The 25,976-nt window shown below is 45.3% G+C and overlaps 1 protein-coding gene across 1 annotated transcript in view; it reads left to right on the top strand.

Moving 5' to 3' along the window:
• The window catches only part of LOC142246485 (uncharacterized), an 82,044-nt gene that overhangs the window by 11,405 nt on the left and 44,663 nt on the right, over positions 1 to 25,976 (top strand). Inside the window, exons 2-4 of the mRNA XM_075319547.1 lie at positions 13,219 to 13,548; positions 23,663 to 23,959; positions 25,365 to 25,649. Coding sequence (XP_075175662.1) covers positions 13,219 to 13,548; positions 23,663 to 23,959; positions 25,365 to 25,649 — 912 coding nt within the window. The remainder of the gene's footprint in view (positions 1 to 13,218; positions 13,549 to 23,662; positions 23,960 to 25,364; positions 25,650 to 25,976) is intronic.

Here is a 25,976-nt window from a genome sequence, read left to right as displayed (position 1 = left end):
TTCTTCTCTATATCTAATCTGCTCCCGGCAAAGGTTAATACAATAAAGCTCCATTACATTATCAGGAACCATCGCCTCTCCCTTCCGCTGCTGATTGCCCGGATTATAGAAGCTTTTACGTTACAAAATCATGCAGCTTCTCATACTACTGGGAGAATTCATAGTGAGAAATGTATGTTTTAAAAGTTGTTCCATTTTATGATGTCCATGAAGCCGTGACTTGTGGTTTGTAAAGTTTTCTGAACTCGTTCATTTTAGAACGGAAACTGACATCAGGTTTTTGCTATGTAATCTATACAGCAGCATGATGTAGGGGCAGAGACCCTGATTCCAGCGATGTATCACTTAGTTTACTGGGTGCAGCAGTTGTGATTCTATTCCTGGTAACTCTGTTACAAATCTAGCACAGGTCAGATGCTGAGCTGCGTATATCCCCACCCACACCACTGATTGGCAGCTCTCTGTATAACTACACCTATTATTGGCAGCTCGCTGTATAACCACGCCCACACCAGTGATTGGCAGTTCTCTGTATGACCCCACCCACACCACTGATTGGCAGCTTTCTCTGTATAACCCACACCCACACCACTCATTGGCAGCTTTCTGTATAACCCACACCCCTGATTGGCAGCTTTCTCTGTATAACCCCCCAGCCACACCACTGATTGGCAGCTCTCTGTATAATCCCTGCCCACACCACTTAGTGACAGCTTTCTGTTTAACCCCCAGCCACACCACTGATTGGCAGCTCTCTGTATATTCCCTGCCCACACCACTGATTGACAGCTTTCTGTATAACCCCCAGCCACACCACTGATTGGCAGCTTTGTATTTACAATGTATAGTAACAGTGCTGCTAATCAGTGGTGGGGGTGTGGTTGGACCAGCCGTTACGAGACACCTACTCCTGTTGTGATAATCACCTTTTTCTAAAACACTGATTGTATTGAAACAGCAAAACATAGCCTACTAAGTGATACATCTCTAAAATCAGGTTCTCTTTCCTGCTCTCAGATTACATAGCAAAAACCAGAGGACAGATTTCCTTTAATTTTGATCAGATTGAGAACTTAGTGAGCCCGGGAATTGAGAGCTCTGTTTAGGTAGATGAGCGAACCTCAGGCTCGAGGCTCTGGGTTCAGGCTTGGAAAATGATGTGATAATCCTTGTGGTGAGTATCGCGCTGTGCTTCTGTCTGTCTGATGCCCCACATTGTCCGTGCTGGGGGCAGTGTTTGTTCATCTCAAATTTGACCTACAGTCAGCGTTCTAAGCTTAATGGTTCAAGGAGAATAAAACAAAAACAAACACCGCCCACACACCTCCGGAAGTGTTTTGCTTTGGGCACATAGCCAAACATTTCGGGAGGTGAGTGGGCAGTTTGTTTGTTTTTTTTATTCTTTTTTCTACATTGATGGAATAAAGAGGAAAATATTTTTTTCACCCACTGGGATGCTGTCATCCTTTTTAACTATGGTATGTTTACATCAGGTGGTCCCTTGATATTGGACGTTCGTCCCTGGGCTGCTAGACTGTGTTGTTAGATATAGGCAGCTGTTGACTAAAGGTGCTGCAGACATTGCTTTTAATGCGGGGCATCAGACAGACAGAAGCACACTGCAATACTCACCACGTGATTTTCCGAGTCCGAGCCTTGAGCCTAATGTTTGGCTCATCTCTACTTCCAAGTTAAATTTTCTTGATTTTGTTTTCCTTGTTTCCTCCCAGTTTTCAAATTTTATAGTTTATGATCAATCCCCATGTTAGGGGCAGAGAGTCTGACTCCAAGGATTTGTCACTTGCTCAGCATGTTGCTGCAGTTTTAATATAATCAGTGTTTTATTAGCAGGAGATTATCACCACAGGACTAGGTGTCTCCTGCTAGGCAGTCCAGCTAATCTGAGTAACCCCACCTCCAGCACTGATTGGCAGCTTGCTACACTGGAGGCTGCCAATCAGGGGTTTAGGTGGGTTTGTACACAACTCAGCATACTGAGCACTGCTACATCTACAGAAAACAGGGCTTCTATTAAAACTGCATCAAGCAGTCCTGTAAATTATACATCACTGGAATTGGAGTATCTGCCCCTACGTTATGCTGCTCTCAGATTACATAGAAAAAAAATCTGATGGTTAATTGATAGTTTTGTTGTTTTCTATATTAGATAAGGCAGAGACCTTTGGATTTTACTACAGACACAAGGGCTTGGGTGTAAGCAGGGTCAGTGTTAGCGGGGGGAGGGGGGGGAAGACTGGACACTTGCCCAGGCCCCTGCTATGACCAAACTCCTTTATTGATTTCTGAGGCTTCAAACTCAAGAATACTGAAGCTCATGTGCTGTGCACACAATCACTGCTGGTGCCAGGAGAGGGGAAGGCAAAGTCCACCTCTGTTAGGCTACGTTCACACTTGCGTTGTTTTGCATCCGTCGTCTTGAGGAATTACAGTAACCGTTGCAGGAATCCATTTATTCCTCATAGGCTTCTATTAAGGGCAGATTGCAACGGATGGCCTTGCGTTGCATCCGCCCCACGGCGCATCAGTTGTTTTGGCGGTGACCGTCAGTGATCTTCGGGTGGAACGCAGAATGTAACGTTTTTTGTTACCGTCAAAAAAAGCACTCCGCAGTATTCTGTCACGTTGAACTGAGCATACCCGAAATCATGTGTGTCTCTCTCTCGCTTTCTTTCTCTTACTCTCTCTCTCCTTTCCCGGCAGAGACATTACAAAAAAAAACAAACGCAAAACGTTCTTTCACAGGAATCCATTACCTTTATTAACAAACTATTTGCAACGCAGCAGATACATGCGTCACACAATGCACTGTGACAGATGCCACACAAGTGTGAAAGTAGCCTTATCTGTAACTCCACCGCAGATAGAGGTCGGGACCCATTGTTCACCTCCGTCAATCCGGAAACTGAGATGAAGTCTCACCTCTTCTCTCTCGCTTCTGATGTGTGGGAGCCGGCGACCCCATTCCAATATATACTAAAGGGGGCTTTACACGCTACGATATCGTTAATGTTTTATCGTCGGGGTCACGATGTTAGTGACGCACATCCGGCGTCATTAACGATATTGCAGCATCTTATCAGCGACCTTAACCCCTTCACGACCGGCCGATTTTTCGCTTTCCGTTTTTTTTTTTCGCCATTCTTTTTCTGAGAGACGTAACTTTTTTATTTTTCAGTCAATATGGTCATGTGAGGGCTCATTTTTTGCGGAACGAGCTGTACTTTTAAATGAAACCATCAGTTTTCCCATATAGTGTACTAGAAAATGGCAAAAAAATTCCAAATGCTGAAAAATTGCAAAAAAAGTGCGATAGCACTATGGTTTTTGAGATATTTTATTCACTGTGTTCACTATATGGTAAAACTGATGTGTGTGTGATGCCTCAGGTCAGTGCGAGTTCGTAGACACCAAACATGTATAGGTTTACTTTTATATAAGGGGTTAAAAAAAAATCGGAAGTTTGTCCGAAAAAAGTGGCGCACGTTTTACGCCATATTCCGTGACCCGTAGCGTTCTCATTTTTCGGGATCTTAGGCTCAATGACGGCTTATTTTTTGCGTCTCGAGCTGACGTTTTTAACGGTACCATTTTTGCGCAGATGCTACGTTTTGATCGCCTCTTATTGCATTTTGCGCAAAAGTTGTGGCGACAAAAAAACGTCGTTTTGGCGTTTGGAATTTTTTTGCCGCTACGCCGTTTACTGATCAGATTAATTGATTTTATATTTTGATAGATTGGGCGTTTCTGAACGCGGCGATACCAAATGTGTGTATATTTTTTATTTTTTTAACCCTTTAATTTTCAATGGGGCGAATGGGGGGTGATTTGAACTTTTAGGTTTTTTTTTAATTTTTTAAAACTTATTTTTTAACTTTTTTTTTTTATTTTACTAGTCCCCCTAGGGGGCTATTGCGATCAGCATTCCGATCGCTCTGCAGTATCGGCTGATCACAGCTGCAAGGCTGTAAACAGCAGATACGCTCTCTTTCTCTTTTGCTGTGCCCCGGGCACAGCGAAAGTGAAACTAAGTCAGGTGTAGTACAGGAGTCATCACATGACCCTGTGCTACCATGACAACTATCGGGAGTCACGTGATCGCGTCACGTGACTTCCGGTTTCGGCGGTAAGTAAAAACTTTACCGCGATCGCGCTTATAATGGCGCTGTCATGTATTGACAGCGCCATATAAGGGGTTAATCGGCACGAGCAGATAACGATTCTGCTCGTGCCTAGCAGGCACACATCTCAGCTGTGAAAATCAGCTGAGATGTGTGCCGATCGCGGCATGCTGCCGCCGGAGGACCGCGGGCAGTAAGATTATGTCATTTAGGACGTAATTTTACGGCCCGCGGTCGTTAAGGGGTTAAGCGACCTCAAAAATGGTGAAAATCGTTCACCATGGAGAGGTCGTCCCAAACTCAAAAATCGGTAAGGGTTGTTTATCCAGGTGGTTCCTCGTTCCTGCGGCACCACACATCGCTATGTGTGACACCGCAGGAGCGAGGAACGTCTCCTTACCTGCCGCCGGCCACAATGTGGAAGGAAGGAGGTGGGCGGGATGTTACGTCCTGCTCATCTCCGCCCCTCCGCTTTGATTGGCCGGCCGCTTAGTGACGTTGCGGTGACGTCGCTGTGATGCCGAACGTCCCTCCCCCTTGAAGGAGGGATTGTTCGGCAGTCACAGCGACGCCGCCGACCAGGTAAGTACGTGTGACTCTGCCGTAGCGATAATGTTCGCTAAGGCAGCGATCACAAACAATCGCATGCTCGACGGGGGCGGGTACTTACACGCTCACTATCGCTAGAAATTGCTAGCGATATCCCTACCGTGTAAAGCCCGCTTAAGTCCTGACAGTTGCTGTTCAGTGTCAGGAAATACCAGACACTGGATGTTTCTACAGTTTTCCCTCACTGCTATGTAAACCTTTATATGGTACCCGCACTTCCATTATATGAAATCTAGACGCTGCTGGGAGGAATGAAGTTCATTTCCTCCTGGCAACGAGGTTTAATGTGCAGGCGCCAGGCAGGTTCAGAATGATATTAACCTGCAGATTAACTTCATATCTGCAGGATAGCAGCCTTTTTCCACGTGATAGGTTCCTTTTCATATCTTTGGCCTTAGCGCCATTTTCCATGAGTTACTTTGTCATTTTAATGTCAGACTACACTGATGACGTCTGAGTGAAGTCCAATGTTTAACATGTATCCATAGACTTGTATGGGACGGCGTCATCTGATTTGTGGAGGTATTCAAAGCATGCTGGAATCGTTTTCTCATGCCGGATCGGCATAAAAAAAAAAATTGCAGATCTGCTCTGCCCCATAGTATAACACTGGTATGAGAGCTCGCCGCCGACAAAGCATCAGATAGCCATGTTATACGCACATGTGAGAAAGTGACACCTGAGTCCTGATGTTGCGTAGCGGTGCCCGTCAGGACGCAATGTATCTGCTGTTACGCAGGAAAAGCCGGCCCTTAGGACTCATTCACACATCCAATTTTTCAGCGTATGAGAAAAACAGTCCAATTATTCGGATCAGACTTTGATCAGTTTGGTCAGAGTGACATCGGTTTATCTCCTATGTGGACAATTAAAAAAAAAAAGTTTCTCCACTTTTTCTTACAAATCAATGGAAGAAGAAATCAGTTGTGTGCTGCGCTATAACCACGGAATCCGATATGAATATAATTCCTTTTTTTTTTGTACAGGTTGACGCGTTTCAGAGACATCAGTCTCCTTCATCAGGACTATAAGGAACAGTACTTTGCGGTCCTGATGAAGGAGACGATGTCTCTGAAACGCGTCGACCTGTACAAACAATAAAAGGAATTATATTAATATCGGATTCCATGGTTATAGTGCGACACATACCCAATTTTTTCTACCATTGATTTCTACGTCTTACATTTCGGGGCTGCGGCTGTTACCATCACTGCATGTGTTTTAAAGGGGCTGTGACTGTCACAACCCAAATAGGTGGGTGCGCCTGTTTTTTGTCTATTAATTTCCCTATTGGGTAAGACCCTATTGCGCTTCTTTGTTCCACAGTATTATTACCTGGATTCCTGGATTCCACTTATTCTTGACAGTCTGTGAAAATCGATTTGCACTCAGATGACATCAAAGTATGGTCCCATTTTTTTTTTTTTTTTTTACGGACCCATAGACTTGCAATGTTGATTTTGATCTGACCCTCAGATCAAAATTGGACATGTCTCCGCAATTGTCCATGGACCTTTTGGTCTGGGAAAAATCACGACCATATGAATGACCCCGTAGACTATGACAAGTTGGAGTGCTGTCTGTGAAAATCACAGATTAAATGAGGCCTTAGGCTGCTTTCACACATCCGTTTTTCGACGTCTGGCACAATTAGGTGAATTGCGGATAAAACGGATCCGGCGTCAGATCCGTTTTATTCCCCATATACTAGTATTAGCGCCGGATTGTGCCGGATGGCCTTGCGTTGCATGCGTCGTCCACCGAATCCCGCAAAATGTCTTCGTCCGGCAGCTGGAAAGAATGCAGCATGAAGCGTTTTTTTGTCTCCGGCAAAAAACTGGAGCACGTCGGATCCGGCGCCGTCCACCATGTTGTATAATGGTAGCCTATGGGCGCCGGATCCGTCATTATCCAGAATATGATGGAATCCAATGGATCCGTTTTTTTTAACTGCGCATGCTCAATATCACAAAGGATCCATCAAAAAACGGAAGGAACTGATGGAAAAAACTGATGCAATGGATCTGTTTTTTTGCCGGATCCGTTGCATCAGTTTTTTTGCCAGATTGTGCCAGACGACAAAAACCGGATGTGTGAAAGCAGCCTAAGCACGCAACACCGAACTGGTCATTGGTGAGATCTAATCAGTACTTCAACACCAGTCACACACACGATGCGACAACCCTGACCCCAATGAAATAAAAGTAATATAAAGAAACACAGAATTAAATAAGGAGAAAGAAAAACCGCAAATCTACAGTGATAAAAACAATAAAATCAAGAATACCTGCTGTCTCCCACCTACCTGGATGTCTGCGATGTGCAGAAGTGATGATGTCCCGGTGCCCATGAGCCACAGGACCACCAGGGCCAGTGTTTGGCTGCAGCAGCTCTGTACATTATCGTACATATTTCTAATGACGCGCTCATCTAGTCACCTGACCTCCACAGCCTATTACAGGGCGCAATGCTGCTATTGGTGGGGAGCACAGTGACATCATCACTTTTGAAATCATACTAAAAAAACTGCAGAATTTTTTATTTTTTTTTTCATTCACCTCTTTAGGAAAAAAGCGAAAACCTTCTCAACACATAATTATATATATATATCTAAGCTAAAATGCTACCATTAAATTACAATTCATCCTGAGAAAAACCTCCCTCATATTGCTCTATCATCTGATTAAAACACAGTATTAAAAACATGAAAACAATTATGGGGTGGGCTCTTTAAGATACAGTGAAGTCACACACGGAAATAAACAACTCCAACACTAGATCAAGCAGCGATAGTAATTTACTTCAATTTGTGTATGAACGTAACCAAAATAGGGGAAAACACTCAGGGAAAATCCACAGACACACAGCGGAGAGGCTGAGACCCTTGTGCTGTACAACATAGCGCTCTACAATATGTGTCACTATAGTATGTTCACTATACGTTACCTACAGGAGTGCCTGGAAAATCCAACCACCAACTACCTATTGATAACCTTTAACCTGAAACAATGGAATGGGTGAGTTGTACGAGCCGCCTGTGGTACATCACAACAGTTTACAAACTTACAATAAATTCACTCTACTCAGCAACTAAATATTCCCCTGCCCCAATATAACTACAGTGAGCTTTGATGGAGGGTCCTTTCTCAGATTCTCCTGGAATGACCGGACATATGCAACGGCTGCTTACCAGAAACCCAATATAGCGGTGTCTTTAAGGGGCAAAAGTGTAAAACTCTTGTGGTATTAGGAGGTTAAAGGGCTAGATCAGTGGAAACAATTATTCACCTATCCACAGTATAGACGATAACTGTCCCATTGTTAGGGGTACTTCTCACATAGCGAGATCGCTGCTGAGTCACGGTTTTTGTGGCGCACCATTGACCTCATCAGTGATCTCGCTGTGTGTGACACTGAGCAGCGATCTGGCCCCTGCTGTGAAATCGCTGATCGTTACACACAGTTCTGGTTCATTTTTTGGTCGTCATGCTCCCGCAGATCATCACGCATCGGTGTGTTTGACACCTTACCCAATGACCTCGTTCGCGACTCACGTAGGCGTGCATCTTCGTTGTTTTCTGTGCCCTTTCTGTTTCGATTGGTGATCGCTGCTGCGTTCGGATTGGCCGCTTCCATCCTCTGTTCTGGCTTGTAGATCGCAGTACATTTCAGAAAGCTGAATTCACTTGTCCCGGACCGCATGTAGCAGCAGATCGTAATACAGTCCATTCTGCATCGGGACTGTAGGATGGACAAGGATGGAGAAAGATGGAAGCGCTATTATGTTGCCTTCTCTAAAGGCAAGGCCGCCCAGTCACAACGCAGTTACGACCACCAATCAGAGCAGAGGGGGCGCGGAAAAGGCAATGTAGATGCACGCCTATGTTACTAATCAAGATTTGAATCGTGCTACGTGACAGGGTCCCAGCGACCGTCATATCGTTGCTGCATCGTTGGGAAGATCTGACTGTTTGACAGCTCACTAGCGACCATGTAGCGACGTACCAGCGATCCTGACCAGGTCGTGTCATGGTCGGAATCCCTGGTACGTCGTTTAGGGAGACAGTACCCTAAGTGTCTCTTAGAATCTACACTAATCTTCAGAATGGGGAATAACTGTCTGCCAATCCATTCATTCTCCATGACACTACCAGAGGTTGTCAGCCCCAAAGGGAATGAATGGAGCGCAGGTCCATATGCACACGGCTGCTTCATTCTAATGGGGATAAAAGTTTCCTTTTCTGACTTTTGGTGCAGGTCCCAGTGGTCGGACCCCCACTGATCAATAAATTATCACCTATCCTAAAGATATATGATAAAGAATTTGTCCAATGAAAACAAACTAAGTTAATCTTTTGACTTAAGCCTGCTTTACACGGTATGATCTATCGTGCAATTTCACAATCGATCGTACCCGCCCCCCGTCGTTTTTGTGCGTCATGGGCAATTAGTTGCCTGTGGCGCACAAAGTCGTTAACCCCCCGTCACACGTACTTACCTCCCAGACGACGTCACTGTGGGCGGCGAACATCCTCTTCCTGAAGGGGGAGGGACGTTCGGCGTCACAGCGACGTCACACAGCGGCCGGCCAATAGAAGCGGAGGGGCGGAGATGAGCGGGATGTAACATCCCGCCCACCTACTTCCTTCCACATAGCCGGCAGGTGCCGTGGGATGGAGGTAAGCTGCTGTTTATCATTCCCGGGGTGTCACACGGAGCGGCGTGTGCTACCCCGGGAACGATGAGCAACCGGCGCCATTTTAATTAAACGAGATTATGAAACTGAGCGACGAGTACATGACTCACGATTTGTGAGCGATACTGCGTCGCTCGGAGGTGTCACACAGCCAGACGTCGCAAGCGATGCCGGATGTGTGTCACGAAAACCGTGACCCCGACGATCTATCACACGATAGATCGTCTCGTGTAAAGCACCCTTAAACCTTTAAGTGTTGTTCTGGCACCACACATTGTTGCATTGTTGTGAGATGACATGAGTGGATAAGGTCACATCTACGCACACTCAGTGGCACGCATAATTGCCAGGCATCATTCACGGGCTTTATTAGACATGCTATGAGTTAGTGGACATATTGGTAATATAAACATTTCAGTGCAGAATTAGGGCCCCACTTTTATTTTTTTGCTCAGTGCCCCACGTGTCTAAAATCGTCCCTGGGTGTAAGTGCAACCCTTGCACCACTTATGATTACGTCTCCTCGTTCCCAATTCTAGATTCAGGATTAGATGGTAAGAAACCTGAATATCTCCAGTATCTTCCAGACCTCTCTTCCTGTAGTAAAGGAAACCTCACAATGATTTGCTTTCCGGCTTTGGTCAGAATAGTTTCCTGATAAATAATTACGTGTTTTGTTGACTGGATGCCTTGTTGTGAAGTGTTCCGGGGAAACCAGCAGCCGTAGCCGTGATCCCAACTACTACTTTAGAGACTGGAGAGGTCGGACATCATGGTGGCAGCTTGTCTGTTGCACATATGATTGACGTTATGGCTAATGACAGTAGACCCGGACGGCGGTGCAGTGAGATTTCATCCTATCAATATCATTCCACGGCTGACAGTGATCTGACCTCACAATGAAGTTCGTAAAGAAAGTCAGGATTGGCAGCATCAAGAAAACCATTTAAATGTTAAATTGTAGAGTGTTAATATACAATCGCCAGGTCGGGGTCAGTATACAACCGTCATGTGCTCCATTTGAGACTCCTGGGGTTAGGCAAACTCAGAGTGCAGCTGTATTGTCTAGGATAATGTTCAGGCATAAGCTCCTGTACACACAATGCTCTGTCCAATCATAAGGTAATATTCACAGAGGTGTTTCCAGAAATTTTTCAATCACAAACATCTCCAGGAATCTCTGCCTTTTTTAGGACGCGTCTTTTTTTCAGGCAGATTCTGCCTAAAGCCCACCTGAAAGAGCACAAAAAAGGTAATCCGCCTCAAAAAGTGCAACAAATGTGCCCTATATACTGGACATAGAGCACAGTATGTGCACATGTTACATCTTATGTCAATTCTTTAGTAATTACAAGAAGTAACAGGCTCATTTCTTCAGAAGCATCTCTGTATTTATACTTAACAATATAGAGTATTAAAAAAAGTTCCATAAAACCATATTGGAAAAAATCCCAGAGGTCCAATATTTACAAGGACCCCACGAGTAAACACAAACTCATTTTCAAAGGTGTAGAATCTTCCTCAGGGGACGTCCCCCGAGGAAGATTCTACACCTTTGAAAATTGATACGTACGTAGTGCGTTACGTCCCCCGAGGAAGATTCTACCCCTTTGAAAATTGAAACGTACGTAGGGCGTTACGTCCCCTGAGGAAGATTCTACACCTTTGAAAATTGAAATGTACGTAGGGCGTTACGTCCCCTGAGGAAGATTCTACACCTTTGAAAATTGAAACGTACATAGGGCGTTTTGGGGGCTTTCTAACGCCTGGACTACCAGGTATACCGATTACCATCTTAAACAGCCTCGTGAGGTTTATTTCTGCCATATAATGAGTGTGATTTCAGCTTTCCAGGGAACTATTGCATTAAGGATCATTGGGACCGAGTAATATCAATTTGAAAATATATTGGACCCCACGTCTTTTATCCTGGTATAAACAGCTGTATTATATTGTCAATGACGAGAGTATTTGCATAACCTGTTCTATATACATGCTTTGATTACAATTTATCTTTGGCGTTGCTACTGTGAAAAAAACATTATGTTACACCTTGTGGTTATGCATTACTGCATATCTCATATGCCTTGCATTAACTGATGGGGATTTTTCTAATTTTGGATATTGTTATTAACACCGTCCAGAATAATCATGGCGTCCTATTGTTTTTTAAAAAAAGTTTTTTACTGAAATTTGTCACTTATCCTATAATAAATGATGTTTGCACTTAAAAAACTCAGATTCTTTGTCTCCTTTGGTTAACAATATAGAGACAGCGGCGGCAGAGCCGCATGAACAATGACAAAGCCGCCTCAAGAAAACAACTGCTTGCACTTTCCTGAAGCCGCTTCACCTGGAAAACTCAGTGGCTGCGTCGGCTTCTTAACATCAGAAGTCCCAGAAATTTCGAGCTCACCCCTGAAGTCCTGAACGAGGGTCAAATGACCCTTATGCCGGCGTCACACGGTACGATATATTGGGCGATATGTCGTCGGGGGTCACGTCGTTAGTGCCGCACATCCGGCATCGTTTGACATATCGTACCGTGTGACACCTCCGAACGACTGTGAACGAGCAAAAATACTCACCTTATTGTTGCTCATTGACACGTTGTTCATTTTCAAACTGTCGGTCCTCCTTCTGTGCTCCGGTTGTTCATCGTACCCGAGGTAGAACACATTGCTACGTGTGACACCCCGGGAATGATAAACTGCAGCTTACCTGCGTCCCGACGGCAATGCGGAAGGAAGAAGGTGGGCGGGATGTTACGTCCCGCTCATCTCCGCCTCTTCACTTCTACTGGCCGGCCACTGTGTGACGTCGCTGTGACGCCGAACGTCCCTCCCCCTTCAGGAAGAGGATGTTCGCCGCCCACAGCAACGTCGTCCGGGAGGTAAGTACGTGTGACGGGGGGTTAACGACTTTGTGCGCCACGGGCAACTAATTGCCCGTGACGCACAAACGACGGGGGCGGGTACGATCGCTCGTGCGATCGCACTATAGATCGTACTGTGTGACGCCGCCATTAGTCCAAATTGAATAAAACTAACTGGAAACTAAATGGCTAAACTCAATGGAAAACTACCTCCTGTGCTGCGACAATAATGGTCTTAATTACAGAACAAAAGACGGTGATTATAGGATGTTAGCTAAAATCCTTCAGGTCATTCGACCCGTCTCTGGGTTCCAAAGGTAGAAATGTTAAATGACCCCTCTCTGGGACTTCTAGTGTTAAACACACCATATGCACTTACAACTAATAGGAGTTTTTCTTTGCTTGAAGAAGTTTCGAACACTTCTTAATCCTAAACTTTTTTTTTTTTTTAGTATTTGCAGTCTTTGCATTGGACAGTGTCAAAGTGTTAAAAAAGTGAAACGCAATTTTTGTTTTCCCAACAGACGTTCTTCATAACCTGTTCCATAAGAATAAAAAACAATTATAAAAGCTCTTTATATGAAGAGCAAAGTAGATTTCCAATAGGAATTAATAGGGCAGTATTTCAAGTGTTTCCAAAGTGGGTATTGAGGAGGATTTTCAAGAAGACCCATGTCACAAAAAACTCAAGAAACGTCATGTACATAGTGTAAGAGGTCATTTGTTATGGTGCCAGTCCAGTATATGTATACCGGCATTTTCATGTGCCTGTGGTCTATTCTATTCTATTATCGCCAAAAATGCAAAAACATCTCAGAAGATCATCACTGTTCTTTAAGATTTTGACACCCCCACCCGAGAGCTGGAAAAGCCATATCATACTCTATTCTCTCTTCCAGGTTGTGCCCTTGAGATCACTGCTCCTTCCTCACAAGTTGGGATACTTCACACTGATGCTCTTCTGCCATGCACCTTCAAAGTGGAAACCTTTCCAGTAAACCTCCAGTACTTGGCCATCTTATGGCATTTTGGTGAAAAAGAAATTGCAAGATACGACACAAAGACAAAGGGGTCTACTTCACGATTTGTCATTGACGAGCCGGCGGCCAAGCAGGGCAATGCTTCTCTGACCATCCGCCATGTGACCATCACCGATAAGGGCACTTACACCTGCACCGTGGTTTACAGTCCAAATACTGATGCGAAGAAAATACAGTTAAATATTCTTGGTAAGTGCATTATTAAAGAGGCCCAATATTATAAAGCTATGGAGCTGTTCTGTTTCCTGGGTGCCTGGGCCTAGAAATCACATTAAAAACTTCCTCCATGAAAACATCTGTATGAATAAATCCTCATGCACACAGCGATCGTGTGCAGGTCAGATCCGTAGGGTAGTGCATGTAATTCATTGCAGATATTCACATTAAACACCTACAATGTATACAGTCATGGCCAAAAGTGTTGGCACCCTTGAATTTGTCCCAGAAAAAGTATTTCTCCTAGAAAGTTATTGTAATTATATGTTTTGTTATACACAAATTTATTTCCTTTGTGTGAATTGGAACAACACAAAAAAAACAAAACAGAAAAAAAGGCAAATTGGACATAATTCGCACACAACTCAAAAAATGGGCCGGACACAATAATTGTCCCCCTCAACTTAATATTTGGCTGCGGCTTTTACCCTTTTGAATAAATACCTTCCATCACTCGCTTCCTATAACTGTCCACAAGCGTCTTATTCCTCTAACCTGTAATTTTGGACTCTTCTTTATGAAAAGCTCCAGGTCTCTCATATGTCAAGATGTCTCCTCTTCTCTTCTCAATTTTCAGATCTCTCCACAGGAGTTAATAGGATTTAGATCCAGACTCATTGCTGCCACTTCAGAACTCTCCAGTGCTTTGTTTCCATCCATTTCTGGGGCTTCTTGAAGTGTTTGGGGTCATTGTCCTGCTGGAGAACCCTGACCTAGGACACGCTCTCAACTTTCTGCCACTGGGCACCATATTGCCACACCCAAAATCCTCTGGTAATTTTCAGATTTAATGATGTCTTGCACACAGTCAAGACTAGAGATGAGCGAACCGGTCCCGGTTCGGCTCGAGGTCGGTTCGCCGAACGGACCTCCCGTTCGAGTTCGGCTCGTCGAACGTTCGACGAACCGAACTCGAGCCAATAGGAAACAATGGCAGGCAATCACAAACACAGTAAAACACCTAGAAAACACCCTCAAAGGTGTCCAAAAGGTGACAAACAACTCAAACACATTGGAAAGTGACAAGGACATATACTCATGCGAAAACAAAACAGCTGGACAAGGAAAAAGAGGAGGACACACAGATATAGGCATGGCACGCCATTCTAAAATCATGTAAAACACCGCAAGGTGACTCCAAGCATAGTCTCCCTTTTTTTCCAAAAATTGGGCCCCACACCCACCCACCCATTCAGTGGCAGCAGTTGGGCCCCAGTTGTACAATTCACAGCTAGATTTGCAGCAAGCACATTCAAAAATACGCCATTCTTATCCGTCCCCAGGATGACACCGGGGTAGGTAGATAAAGTCTTTGCTGACCCATGACTTGTTCATCTTGGCTTCTTTTAAAAACAATGTAAGCAAGGGTTACTCCAAGCGGAGTCTCCCTTTTTTTCCAAAAATTGTGCCCCACACACACCCACCCATTCAGTGGCAGCACTTGTGCCCTAGTTGTACACTTCACAGCTACATTTGCATCAAGCACATTCCAAAATACGCCATTCTTATCCGTCCCCAGGATGACACCGGGGTAGGTAGCAAAGTCTTTCCTGATCCCAGCTCTGTTCATCTTGGCTTCTTTTAAAAACACAGCAAGCAAGGGTTACTCCAAGCGGAGTCTCCCTTTTTTTCCAAAAATTGGGCCCCACACACACCCACCCATTCAGTGGCAGCACTTGTGCCCTAGTTGTACACTTCACAGCTAGATTTGCATCAAGCACATTCCAAAATACGCCATTCTTATCCGTCCCCAGGATGACACCGGGGTAGGTAGATAAAGTCTTTGCTGACCCATGACTTGTTCATCTTGGCTTCTTTTAAAAACAATGTAAGCAAGGGTTACTCCAAGCGGAGTCTCCCTTTTTTTCCAAAAATTGGGCCCCACACACACCCACCCATTCAGTGGCAGCACTTGTGCCCTAGTTGTACACTTCACAGCTAGATTTGCATCAAGCACATTCCAAAATACGCCATTCTTATCCGTCCCCAGGATGACACCGGGGTAGGTAGCAAAGTCTTTCCTGATCCCAGCTCTGTTCATCTTGGCTTCTTTTAAAAACACAGCAAGCAAGGGTTACTCCAAGCGGAGTCTCCCTTTTTTTCCAAAAATTGGGCCCCACACACACCCACCCATTCAGTGGTAGCACTTGTGCCCTAGTTGTACACTTCACAGCTAGATTTGCATCAAGCACATTCCAAAATATGCCATTCTTATCCGTCCCCAGGATGACACCGGGGTAGGTAGATAAAGTCTTTGCTGACCCATGACTTGTTCATCTTGGCTTCTTTTAAAAACAATGTAAGCAAGGGTTACTCCAAGCGGAGTCTCCCTTTTTTTCCAAAAAGTGTGCCCCACACACACCCACCCATTCAGTGGCAGCACTTGTGCCCTAGTTGTACACTTCACAGCTACATTTGCATCAAGCACATTCAAAAATACGCCATTCTTATCCGTCCCCAGGATGACACCGGGGTAGGTAGCAAAGTCTTTCCTGATCCCAGCTCTGTTCATCTTGGCTTCTTTTAAAAACACAGCAAGCAAGGGTTACTCCAAGCGGAGTCTCCCTTTTTTTCCAAAAATTGGGCCCCACACACACCCACCCATTCAGTGGCAGCACTTGTGCCCTAGTTGTACACTTCACAGCTACATTTGCATCAAGCACATTCAAAAATACGCCATAATTAACCGTCCCCAGCATGACTCCGGGGTAGGTAGCAAAGTCTTTCCTGATCCCAGCTCTGTTCATCTTGGCTTCTTTTAAAAACAATGTAAGCAAGGGTTACTCCAAGCGGAGTCTCCCTTTTTTCCAAAAATTGGGCCCCACACAGACACCTTATCAGTGGCAGCACTTGTGCCCTAGTTGCAAACAGGATGTTTTGATTTGCATCAAGCACATTCCAAATCAACAAGCATTTACTCTCCCCAGGATGACACAGGGGTAGTAAATTCCTTCTGGATCCATGACTTGTTCATTTTGATGAACGTCAGTCTGTCCACATTGTCACTGGACAGACGCGTGCGCTTATCTGTCAGCACACACCCAGCAGCACTGAATACACGTTCAGAGACAACGCTGGCAGCTGGACACGACAAAATCTCCAAGGCGTAAGTTGCGAGCTCTGGCCATTTTTCTAGGTTTGAAGCCCAAAAGGAGCAAGGCTCCAGTTGCACAGTCATGGCATCGATGTTCATTTGGAGATACTCCTGTATCATCCTCTCCAGCCGTTGACTATGTGTCAGACTTGTTGTCTCTGGTGGCCTTGCAAAAGAGGGTCTAAAAAAATTATGAAAAGATTCCATAAAATTGCTGTTACCGGCACCAGATACGGTCCTACTGGTACGGGTAGACTGTTGAAGATGACGAGACCGTCCCATGTTTGTCAAGTTACAACTGGGAGATTCCCTCCCTGCACCTGCACGGTTGTTTGGTGGAAAAGCCGAGCTAAGATCGAGTAACAGCTTCTGCTGATACTCCTGCATACGTGCGTCCCTTTCTATGGCTGGAATTATGTCACAAAATTTGGACTTGTACCGGGGATCTAATAGTGTGGCAATCCAGTAGTCATCATCACTTCTAATTTTGACAATACGACTGTCATGTTGGAGGTAGTGCAACAAAAAGGCACTCATGTGTCTTGCGCAGCCATGCGGACCAAGTCCACGCTGTGTTTGTGGCATAGAGGTGCTACCCGTTCTTTCTTCCTCTGACATCTCCCCCCAACCTCTTTCAACTGAAATTTGACCAAGGTCTCCCTCATCCGCTGAGTCTTCCATGTCCATGGACAGTTCGTCCTCCATTTCTTCATGTTCTCCTGCACCTTGCTCAACATTTCGCCTGCTACTATGCGCCCTTGTCGATCCCTGTCCCCCATGGTCCCATGCCTGCTGCGTTGGTGATGATGAACGTCTGGACCTTGGTGATGTTGTTGTCCCTTGCGCATATGAATCCTCCTGTAGTTCCTCCCCTTCATGTTGTCCCACCCCCTGACTCCGAATAGTGTTTAGCGTGTGCTCCAGCATGTAAATGACTGGAATCGTCATGCTGATAATGGCATTGTCAGAGCTAAACATATTCGTTGCCATGTCGAAACTGTGCAGAAGGGTGCATAGGTCCTTGATCTGAGACCACTCCATCAGGGTGATCTGCCCCACCTCTGCATCTCGTTGGCCCAGGCTATACGTCATGACGTATTGCACCAGGGCTCTGCGGTGCTGCCACAGTCGCTGTAACATGTGGAGAGTTGAATTCCAGCGTGTCGCCACATCGCATTTCAGGCGATGAACCGGCAGGCCGAAAGACTTCTGGAGCGATGCAAGTCGCTCAGCTGCGGCGCTTGAACGGCGGAAGTGAGCTGACAGTTTTCGTGCCCTGTTCAGAAGGCCATCTAGGCCGGGATAGTGTGTTAAAAATTGCTGGACGACAAGGTTCAACACGTGAGCCATACAAGGTACGTGTGTCACCTTGCCCAGGCGAAGTGCCGCACCCAGGTTTGCAGCATTGTCGCACACGGCCTTACCAGGCTGCAGGTTGAGTGGAGACAACCATTTATTAAACTCGGACCGCAGAGCTGACCACAACTCCTCAGCTGTGTGACTTTTATTCCCAAGACATGTCAAGCTAAAGACCGCCTGATGCCGTTGCGCTCTGCTGCCAGCATAGTAATGAGGGGTGCGTGATTCCTTCTGCGCAGTGAGAACGCTGGTGGCCTGACCAGGCAGGCTTGGGGCGGAGGTGGAGGACCCAGATGAGGTGGAGGATGCAGAAGCTGTGGCGGAACTTGGACAGACATAGGATTGACACACAAGTCGTGGGGACGGCAAGACTTGTGCAGCAGACCCTTCACCATCTATCACCATAGTTACCCAGTGCCCAGTCAGCGACATGTAACGTCCCTGTCCATGCTTACTGGTCCAAGTATCGGTGGTGAAATGCACCCGTTCACACACAGAGTTTCTCAAGGAAGCGGTGATGTTGTGTGCGACATGCTGGTGTAGCGCGGGCACACCTTTCTTAGAGAAGTAGTGGCGACTAGGCATCTGGTACTGGGGCACAGCGACAGACATAAGGTCTCTAAAATCCTGTGTGTCCACTAGGCGGAAAGGCAGCATTTCGGTAGCCAACAGCTTACAGAGGGATAGAGTCAACCTCTTAGCTTTGTCATGGGTCGGAGGAAGTGGCCTTTTATTTGACCACATCTGAGGGACAGAGATCTGGCTGCTGTGTGTAGACGGTGTTGAGTAGGGTGTCCCTGGAAAAATGCAGGTTTGTGAGGAAAGTGCAGGCGGAGACATGATGTTGCCTTGATCCAACGTTGGTGCTATCGATGTCTGAGAGAGCTGTACACACTCACTTGTTTCCCCTTCCAAACCAACTGACGACCTTACAAGCAAACTGCCTGTTGCGGTTACAGTGGTGGAAGTTTTGCGTGGAAAAACAGGTGTGACAGCTGTCCCCACAGTCCTAGAAGATGAAGAGCGCGCGGATGCACTGGAAGGGGCGGGCGGTGGATGGTTCGCTCCGCTAGGCCGCATTGCAGCACGGTGAGCTTCCCACCGGGACTTATGATATTTATTCATGTGACGATTCATGGAAGAAGTTGTCAAACTGCTGAGGTGTTGACCTCTACTAAGAGAATCATGACAAATGTTACATATCACATGATTTGGGCGATCTTTTTCGATGTCAAAAAAGGACCAGGCTAGGCAAGGCTTAGAGGCCATGCGACCTGTTGATCCACCCCGAATAATTCTCATAGGCAGAGTGGTGGCTGAGGATGCAGTTGTAGACGTGCTACCAGTGCTCCGACTCTGTCCAGGAAGGCGCAAGGTAACTTCGTCGTCGGTTGCATCCTCCTCCACCGCCTCTGTTGACCTCCTCGAGTGCCTGACTGGGGGTTGACAGTAGGTGGGATCTAGAACGTCATCATCAATTGTTGTGTTAGCACTCCCCTCCCCCTCAGACCGAGCCTCTTCTTGCCCTGACCGAATATTTAAGTTGTCATCCCAATCGGGTATCTGCGTCTCATCTTCATCAGTATGTTCCTCATTGTCTATAACCACAGGTGTTACAGTTTGTGACAAAGGGTCAACATTATGCTCAGAAACTTGGTCCTCACGGCCTGAATCAGAGTCACAAAGGTTCTGGGCATCACTGCAGACCATTTCCTGTTCTGTACTCACTGTAGCTTGGGAGCAGACCTCTGATTCCCAGGCTATAGTGTGACTGAACAGCTCTGCAGACTCAGCCATCTCAGTTCCACCATACTGTGCAGGGCTGATGGAGACTTCAGAGCTAGGAGAAATCAAGTGTGATTGGGATGACAACTCAGAGGACTGGTGTTTTTTGGATGCGGTACTTGAAGTGGCTGAGAGGGCACTTGTTGGACCACTTGAGATCCATTCAAGCATTTTCCTTTTTTGCCCATCATCTACCTTTCTTCCTGTTGTTCGTGTCCGTAAAAAAGGGAGCACATCGGATTGTCCACGGTAAGTAGTAGACATCTTACTTTTGCTGGTAGATGGTCTATCTTCAGCAGATGATAATGGAGCTTTGCCACCTTCCCCACGGACAAAACCTTTTTTGCCTTTTCCACCACGCCTCTTCCCCTTTCCACCAGCATCTGTCATTTTGCCACTCATGTTGATTGCGACAAGATTGTGGACTGAAAATGTGGTAGTAAAAATTGAGAGGTGGTGAAGATTGCAGTGGTGGTCTAGCTTTATTAACAGCAGAATAATAAAGAATAAATATCCCTGACAATGCAACTTAGTTATAATTAGTTGGAGTGTGCAACGCAGGCAGATGCGCTCTGCAATTGTCTTGGCACTAGTGGGACTATAGCAAAGTCCAATAGCCACGTATAGGATGCCACTAGGTACACTGAGTGTTTGCTAGTATAATGGCTTAGTTATAATTAGTTGGAGTGTGCAACGCAGGCAGACGTGCTGCAAATGTCTTGGCACTAGTGGGACTATAGCAAAGTCCAATAGCCACGTATAGGATGCCACTAGGTACACTGAGTGTTTGCTAGTGTAATGGCTTAGTTATAATTAGTTGGAGTGTGCAACGCAGGCAGACGTGCTGCAAATGTCTTGGCACTAGTGGGACTATAGCAAAGTCCAATAGCCACGTATAGGATGCCACTAGGTACACTGAGTGTTTGCTAGTATAATGGCTTAGTTATAATTAGTTGGAGTGTGCAACGCAGGCAGATGCGCTCTGCAAATGTCTTGGCACTAGTGGGACTATAGCAAAGTCCAATAGCCACGTATAGGATGCCACTAGGTACACTGAGTGTATGCTAGTATAATGGCTTAGTTATAATTAGTTGGAGTGTGCAACGCAGGCAGATGCGCTCTGCAAATGTCTTGGCACTAGTGGGACTATAGCAAAGTCCAATAGCCACGTATAGGATGCCACTAGGTACACTGAGTGTTTGCTAGTATAATGGCTTCGTTATAATTAGTTGGAGTGTGCAATGCAGGCAGATGCGCTCTGCAAATGTCTTGGCACTAGTGGGACTAAAGCAAAGTCCAATAGCCACGTATAGGATGCCACTAGGTACACTGAGTGTTTGCTAGTATAATGGCTTAGTTATGAGTTGGAGTGTGCAGAGGACAAGAGGGTACAGTGGCAGGATTGTGGTGCTCTGGGTAGAGGAATGGAAGCCTGCCTTTCTATTCCCTCCTAATGGTGAAATGCAGCGAGGAAATCCCTGACCTTGGCTGCACAGACGCTGGCGCTGTTTTCAGGACCTGTCACCTTAACTCTGACCCTGCCGGTTTGAGCCCTTAAAAGGACTGCTATAAAGTGCTCTCCCTATGCTGTCTAACGCTGTGTATGCAGCGCATACAGCTGTATCGGCTATAGGACTCAGGATGACGGAGCTGCGACAGTGATGTCTGACACCAAAGACGCAGAAGGCAGATAATGGCGTCCGTGAAGAAAATGTCCGGTTTTATAATGCAGGGACATGTGACATGCAGATCCTATCACACATGCCGTTGCTTCTCTGGCTCAAAGTCCACTTAGCTGTGTGTGTGTCTGTGATTGGCTGACATGCTGGCCCGCCCCACAAGACGCGTGCGGTTAGGGAAGGAAGACAAGAAAAAAAAAAAAAAAATGGCGATCGCCATTATAGAAACAGCAGTGATCTGAAGGCGCTGTTCACGCACACTATACACTGAAATGTAATAATAGTTTGATTCACAGAGTGACTTACACTATTACAGCAGAAACCAAGCTATGATTTAGCTGTTTTTTGGCTGCTAGAACCGTTCTCGAACGTTTCTAGAACTATCGAGCTTTTGCAAAAAGCTCGAGTTCTAGTTCGATCTAGAACATGCCCCAAAATCACTCGAGCCTAGAACTGGAGAACCACGAACCACGAACCGCGCTCAACTCTAGTCAAGACACCAGTGCCAGAGGCAGCAAAACAACCAAAACATCTCTGACCTCCACCATATGTCACTGTGGGTACTGTGTTCTTTTTTTTGTAGGCATCATTCTGTTTTTGGTAAACAGTAGAATGATGTGCTTGACCAAAAAGCTCTATCTTGGTCTCATCGGTCCAAAAGACGCTTTCCCAGAAAGATTTTAGTTACTCGCATACATTGTGGCAAACTGCAGTCTAGCTTTTGTTTTATATCGCTGAGTCAACAGTGGGGTCCTCCTGAGTCTCTGGTATAGCTTTTCACTTCTTTCAAATGTCAGCTGATCGTTCGGGCTGACATTGATGCCCCCTGAGCCTGCAGGACAGCTTGAATTTCTTTGGAATGGGATTGGCGCCTATCCACCATTCGGATGATCCTGTGTTGCAACCGTTCATCAATTTTCTCTGCCGTCCACATCCAGGTAGATTAGCTACAGTGCCAGCGGTTGTAAACATCTTGATTATGTTGTGCACTGTGGAGAAGAGAAAGCTTGATCAGCTATCAGTTATCTCTCCTGACGTCCCCATACTCATGGCCAAACAGTCATGGGTTTGTAATGTGGAGAGAGGAGAAATCTGCTGCTGAGCACCATGTTAGCTTATCTCTGGTGAAATTAAATCTAATATGCCTGACCCAATTCTCCCACAAAATCTGTCATCCGGGAGAGACCGGACACCAGCATACACATTATCACATTATGTTATAGTCACAGAGATCGGAGCGCAATACACAGGCTCAATTTCTATGAAGCTGTTACGGTGTGACTACAGGGTTCACGCCAGGTACAAGAGGACAAACGGCGCAACACAGTGGGGACACCAGGGTATTGTCATGCCAGAGGAGGGGAGGATCACCGGTGAGCGACGCAACACAAAGGGTACACTGGGGAAGACAGTAAAACGGTAGGCCCTGGCGTTGGGGAGAACAGGAGCGGGTTCATCTCCTAACACCTGAGACTGAACCCTGCACTCCGTAATGTCCCAAGATGGGTCCTTCTCCCCGTGCACCATCCCGTGTCTAGGCACTTGGTGGCCCTAAATCATATGGCTAGTGAAGGCCTGCGAGACGCTAATCTCGTCACTACATAAGACAACATGTGGAAGGTAAGACAAACGGGTGGGGAAAGACATAACAAAAAGCACTCTAAGGTTTCTTCAGTAGAAGACTTAGCAGCTGCAATGGAAACGGCACAACAGTTATGCAGTGATGAGCTCTTTCAACATGGTCAGCATAGGTATGAACTATAACCGGAATAGGGAGGAGTGGAGTAAGGAGGAGATATTTTTAGCAGAAGGGAATGGCTGCAGCTGAGGTTACAACACTGCAGGATAGAAATTAATTTTAAACTTCTTGAGTCTCGGATGGAATTCAATATGCTTCAACTCAGGGTACATTACAAGTGATCACTAAAGTGGATCTGCAATCCACAATGCACAGTGGCCTTCTGATCCCAGATCGCCCAGAGATTATATCAGACCCTGACACACTCATGACAGAAGCAGTGACGCTCAGGTTGTGAGACCCACCGGCCAGTCCATGCATTGCAGTACGATCTTAGTCTCATTTATACCGTTTTCTGAATGCAACTTAACAATGCTGGGTGTAATATATTCTTCTTTACTAAAACCTAATGATATATTGTTTCTGTATCAGCTGTCCCGGTGGTCAAGATACAAAAAAATGCTGTTCAGAAAGGTGTGACAAGTCTTTTCCAATGTTCCATCACAAACTTCTTCCCAAAAGATATGAAGGTGACTTGGCTCAAGAATGGTAACATCTTAAGTGCATCGACGCAGGAGGACAAGACAAACGCGGATATGACCTTTACACGGAACAGCTCAGTAAATGTTCCATTTCTTGAGGTTACGGGAAATCCAAAAATTACTTGTAAGGTGGAACATGAGTATCTCCAAGATCCCATTGAGGATTCCTATATTGTAAAGTATGGAGGTGAGTTCATCCTGACAGAACAACTTCTATATTGTATATTCCATATTGTATGATGTGTATAAAAATATGTTTCAGTTTTGCCCAATTCAATAAGTTATATAACAGGAGAACATTGATCCTCAAGACTGATGGGTGGAAATGAGTGGTCATTCCATGACTGACGTCAATGATACTCGAGATGCACTTGGATCTAATAAAGTTACCCAATAATCAATGTCTAGTGTCAGGTACAGATTCATTCTCTATAAGACCCGCAACACACATCCGTGTAATTTGTACGTGTGCAGTACGTATTTGCACGTACCGGAGACACATACACACGGAGACATGTTATTCAATGGTAGATGGCACACGCACGTAAAATCACACGGAACGTGTGTCCGTGTCGTAAGTACGTGTGTGCACTTTTCTACACGGACGACATGTCCGTTTTTGGCCGGCAGCACGCAGGCATGGACCGCTTTAGTCTATGGGTCCGTGCCTGCACGGACCGCGCACGGAGTATGTCTGTGTTCAGCACGTATCGTCCGTGTCCGTATTTCATCACAAAATTGGAAACACTTGTTTCCAATCTATCAGGTCAATTGAAGGCAAACAACAACACCAGGATCTCATGATGAATGATTGAAATCGTTAATTGGGTAAGAATACGGATCTGAAAAAACGGACTGCACACGTACGTATTTTATGTCAATACGGACATTCCACACGTACACACGGCTCGCATACGCCATCACACGGATGCCATACGTACCGGAGAAACGCCCCAAAAATACGGAACACAGACCCGAAAAACGGACCGTGTCACACGGACGTTTATTTTGCGGAAGTGTGTTTTAGGCCTAAGCAAGATTGTACTAGGTGGTGGTTCCTTCCAAAAGCCTTTTCTTGTACTCAAAAATGTTAAATTGACTATACTGACCTCAAGGAACCTCCAGCATGTTCAATGCTCCTAATTTAGAGAGGTGTAGGAATGGCAGAGGCTACTTAGGTCATTATCAACTAGATTAAATTTGGCCATTCCAGTTGGTATCACTTTTCATTGGTGGTTTGTCCTTAAGTATTCTTGTTTTACTCCAGATTTTTCAGTCTTCGTTTTGGTTTTCAGGTGTTTGAATTATTGGATAATGATTCTTCACAATTGTCTTCATCCATCTTGTTGCTGATTATCCTCTGCTCTTTTCTTCAAAGTCTTCCACACCTACTGGTCCTTGTTCTTAAGCTGGGTCATGTAATATCAGCAGGATTAATAAAGCTTCATTTTAATTATTTTGTAGTATTATTGGGGGCAAGACTATGGGTCTAATTCTACATAAAATAGATTTCATATGATTTTATAATATATGTATATATTTTTATTTCTTTAATATTATATAAATATACTAAAATGTATATCTTTTTCCAGCTGCTCCAACGGTCAGTATCAAGACTTCCAAGAGTCTTGATGGCAATGATCAAATTTACATGTGTGAAGCAATGAACTATTCCCCTGAAGAAGTGACAATGCGCTGGTTGTTGGATGGGAAGAGAATCGATTTTCCACCACAAAATAACAATGGATATTTCAATAAGGAGATTTATCATCTGGTTCAACTTTATGGGAACAACCCCCCATCGGAGATCTCCTGCGAGGTCCAACATGAGACATTAAATAGTCCTATAAGGATAACAGAGGAAGTCAAACTGGAAAGTAAGTCATTATCACAATTATTTTACTGTCTGGTTCCTATGCTGTGAATATACACTGCTCAAAAAAACTAAGGTAACACTTAAACAGCACAATGTAACTCCAAGTCAGTGACACTTCTGTGAAATAAAGAAAAAACAAATCTAGCTCACCCGATTTGCATGGAAACCAGAATTGGAGGACGGTGCACGGAAAATGTAGCCGGCCTGGCTGTGAAATCCAAGGAAAACAAAAATCCATGACTAAGATTAAGGACACAAGATGTCCGAAACGCGTACTATCTTTTCATAGTTCACATATGGTTTTATGATGAAGAACCTGCAATTTTAA

This window comes from Anomaloglossus baeobatrachus, chromosome 7, assembly GCF_048569485.1.
Source record: "Anomaloglossus baeobatrachus isolate aAnoBae1 chromosome 7, aAnoBae1.hap1, whole genome shotgun sequence".
NCBI classification, from domain to species: Eukaryota; Metazoa; Chordata; class Amphibia; order Anura; family Aromobatidae; genus Anomaloglossus; species Anomaloglossus baeobatrachus.
Note: the sequence above shows the minus strand (reverse complement) of the source record. Positions and strands in the feature narration are given on the sequence as shown.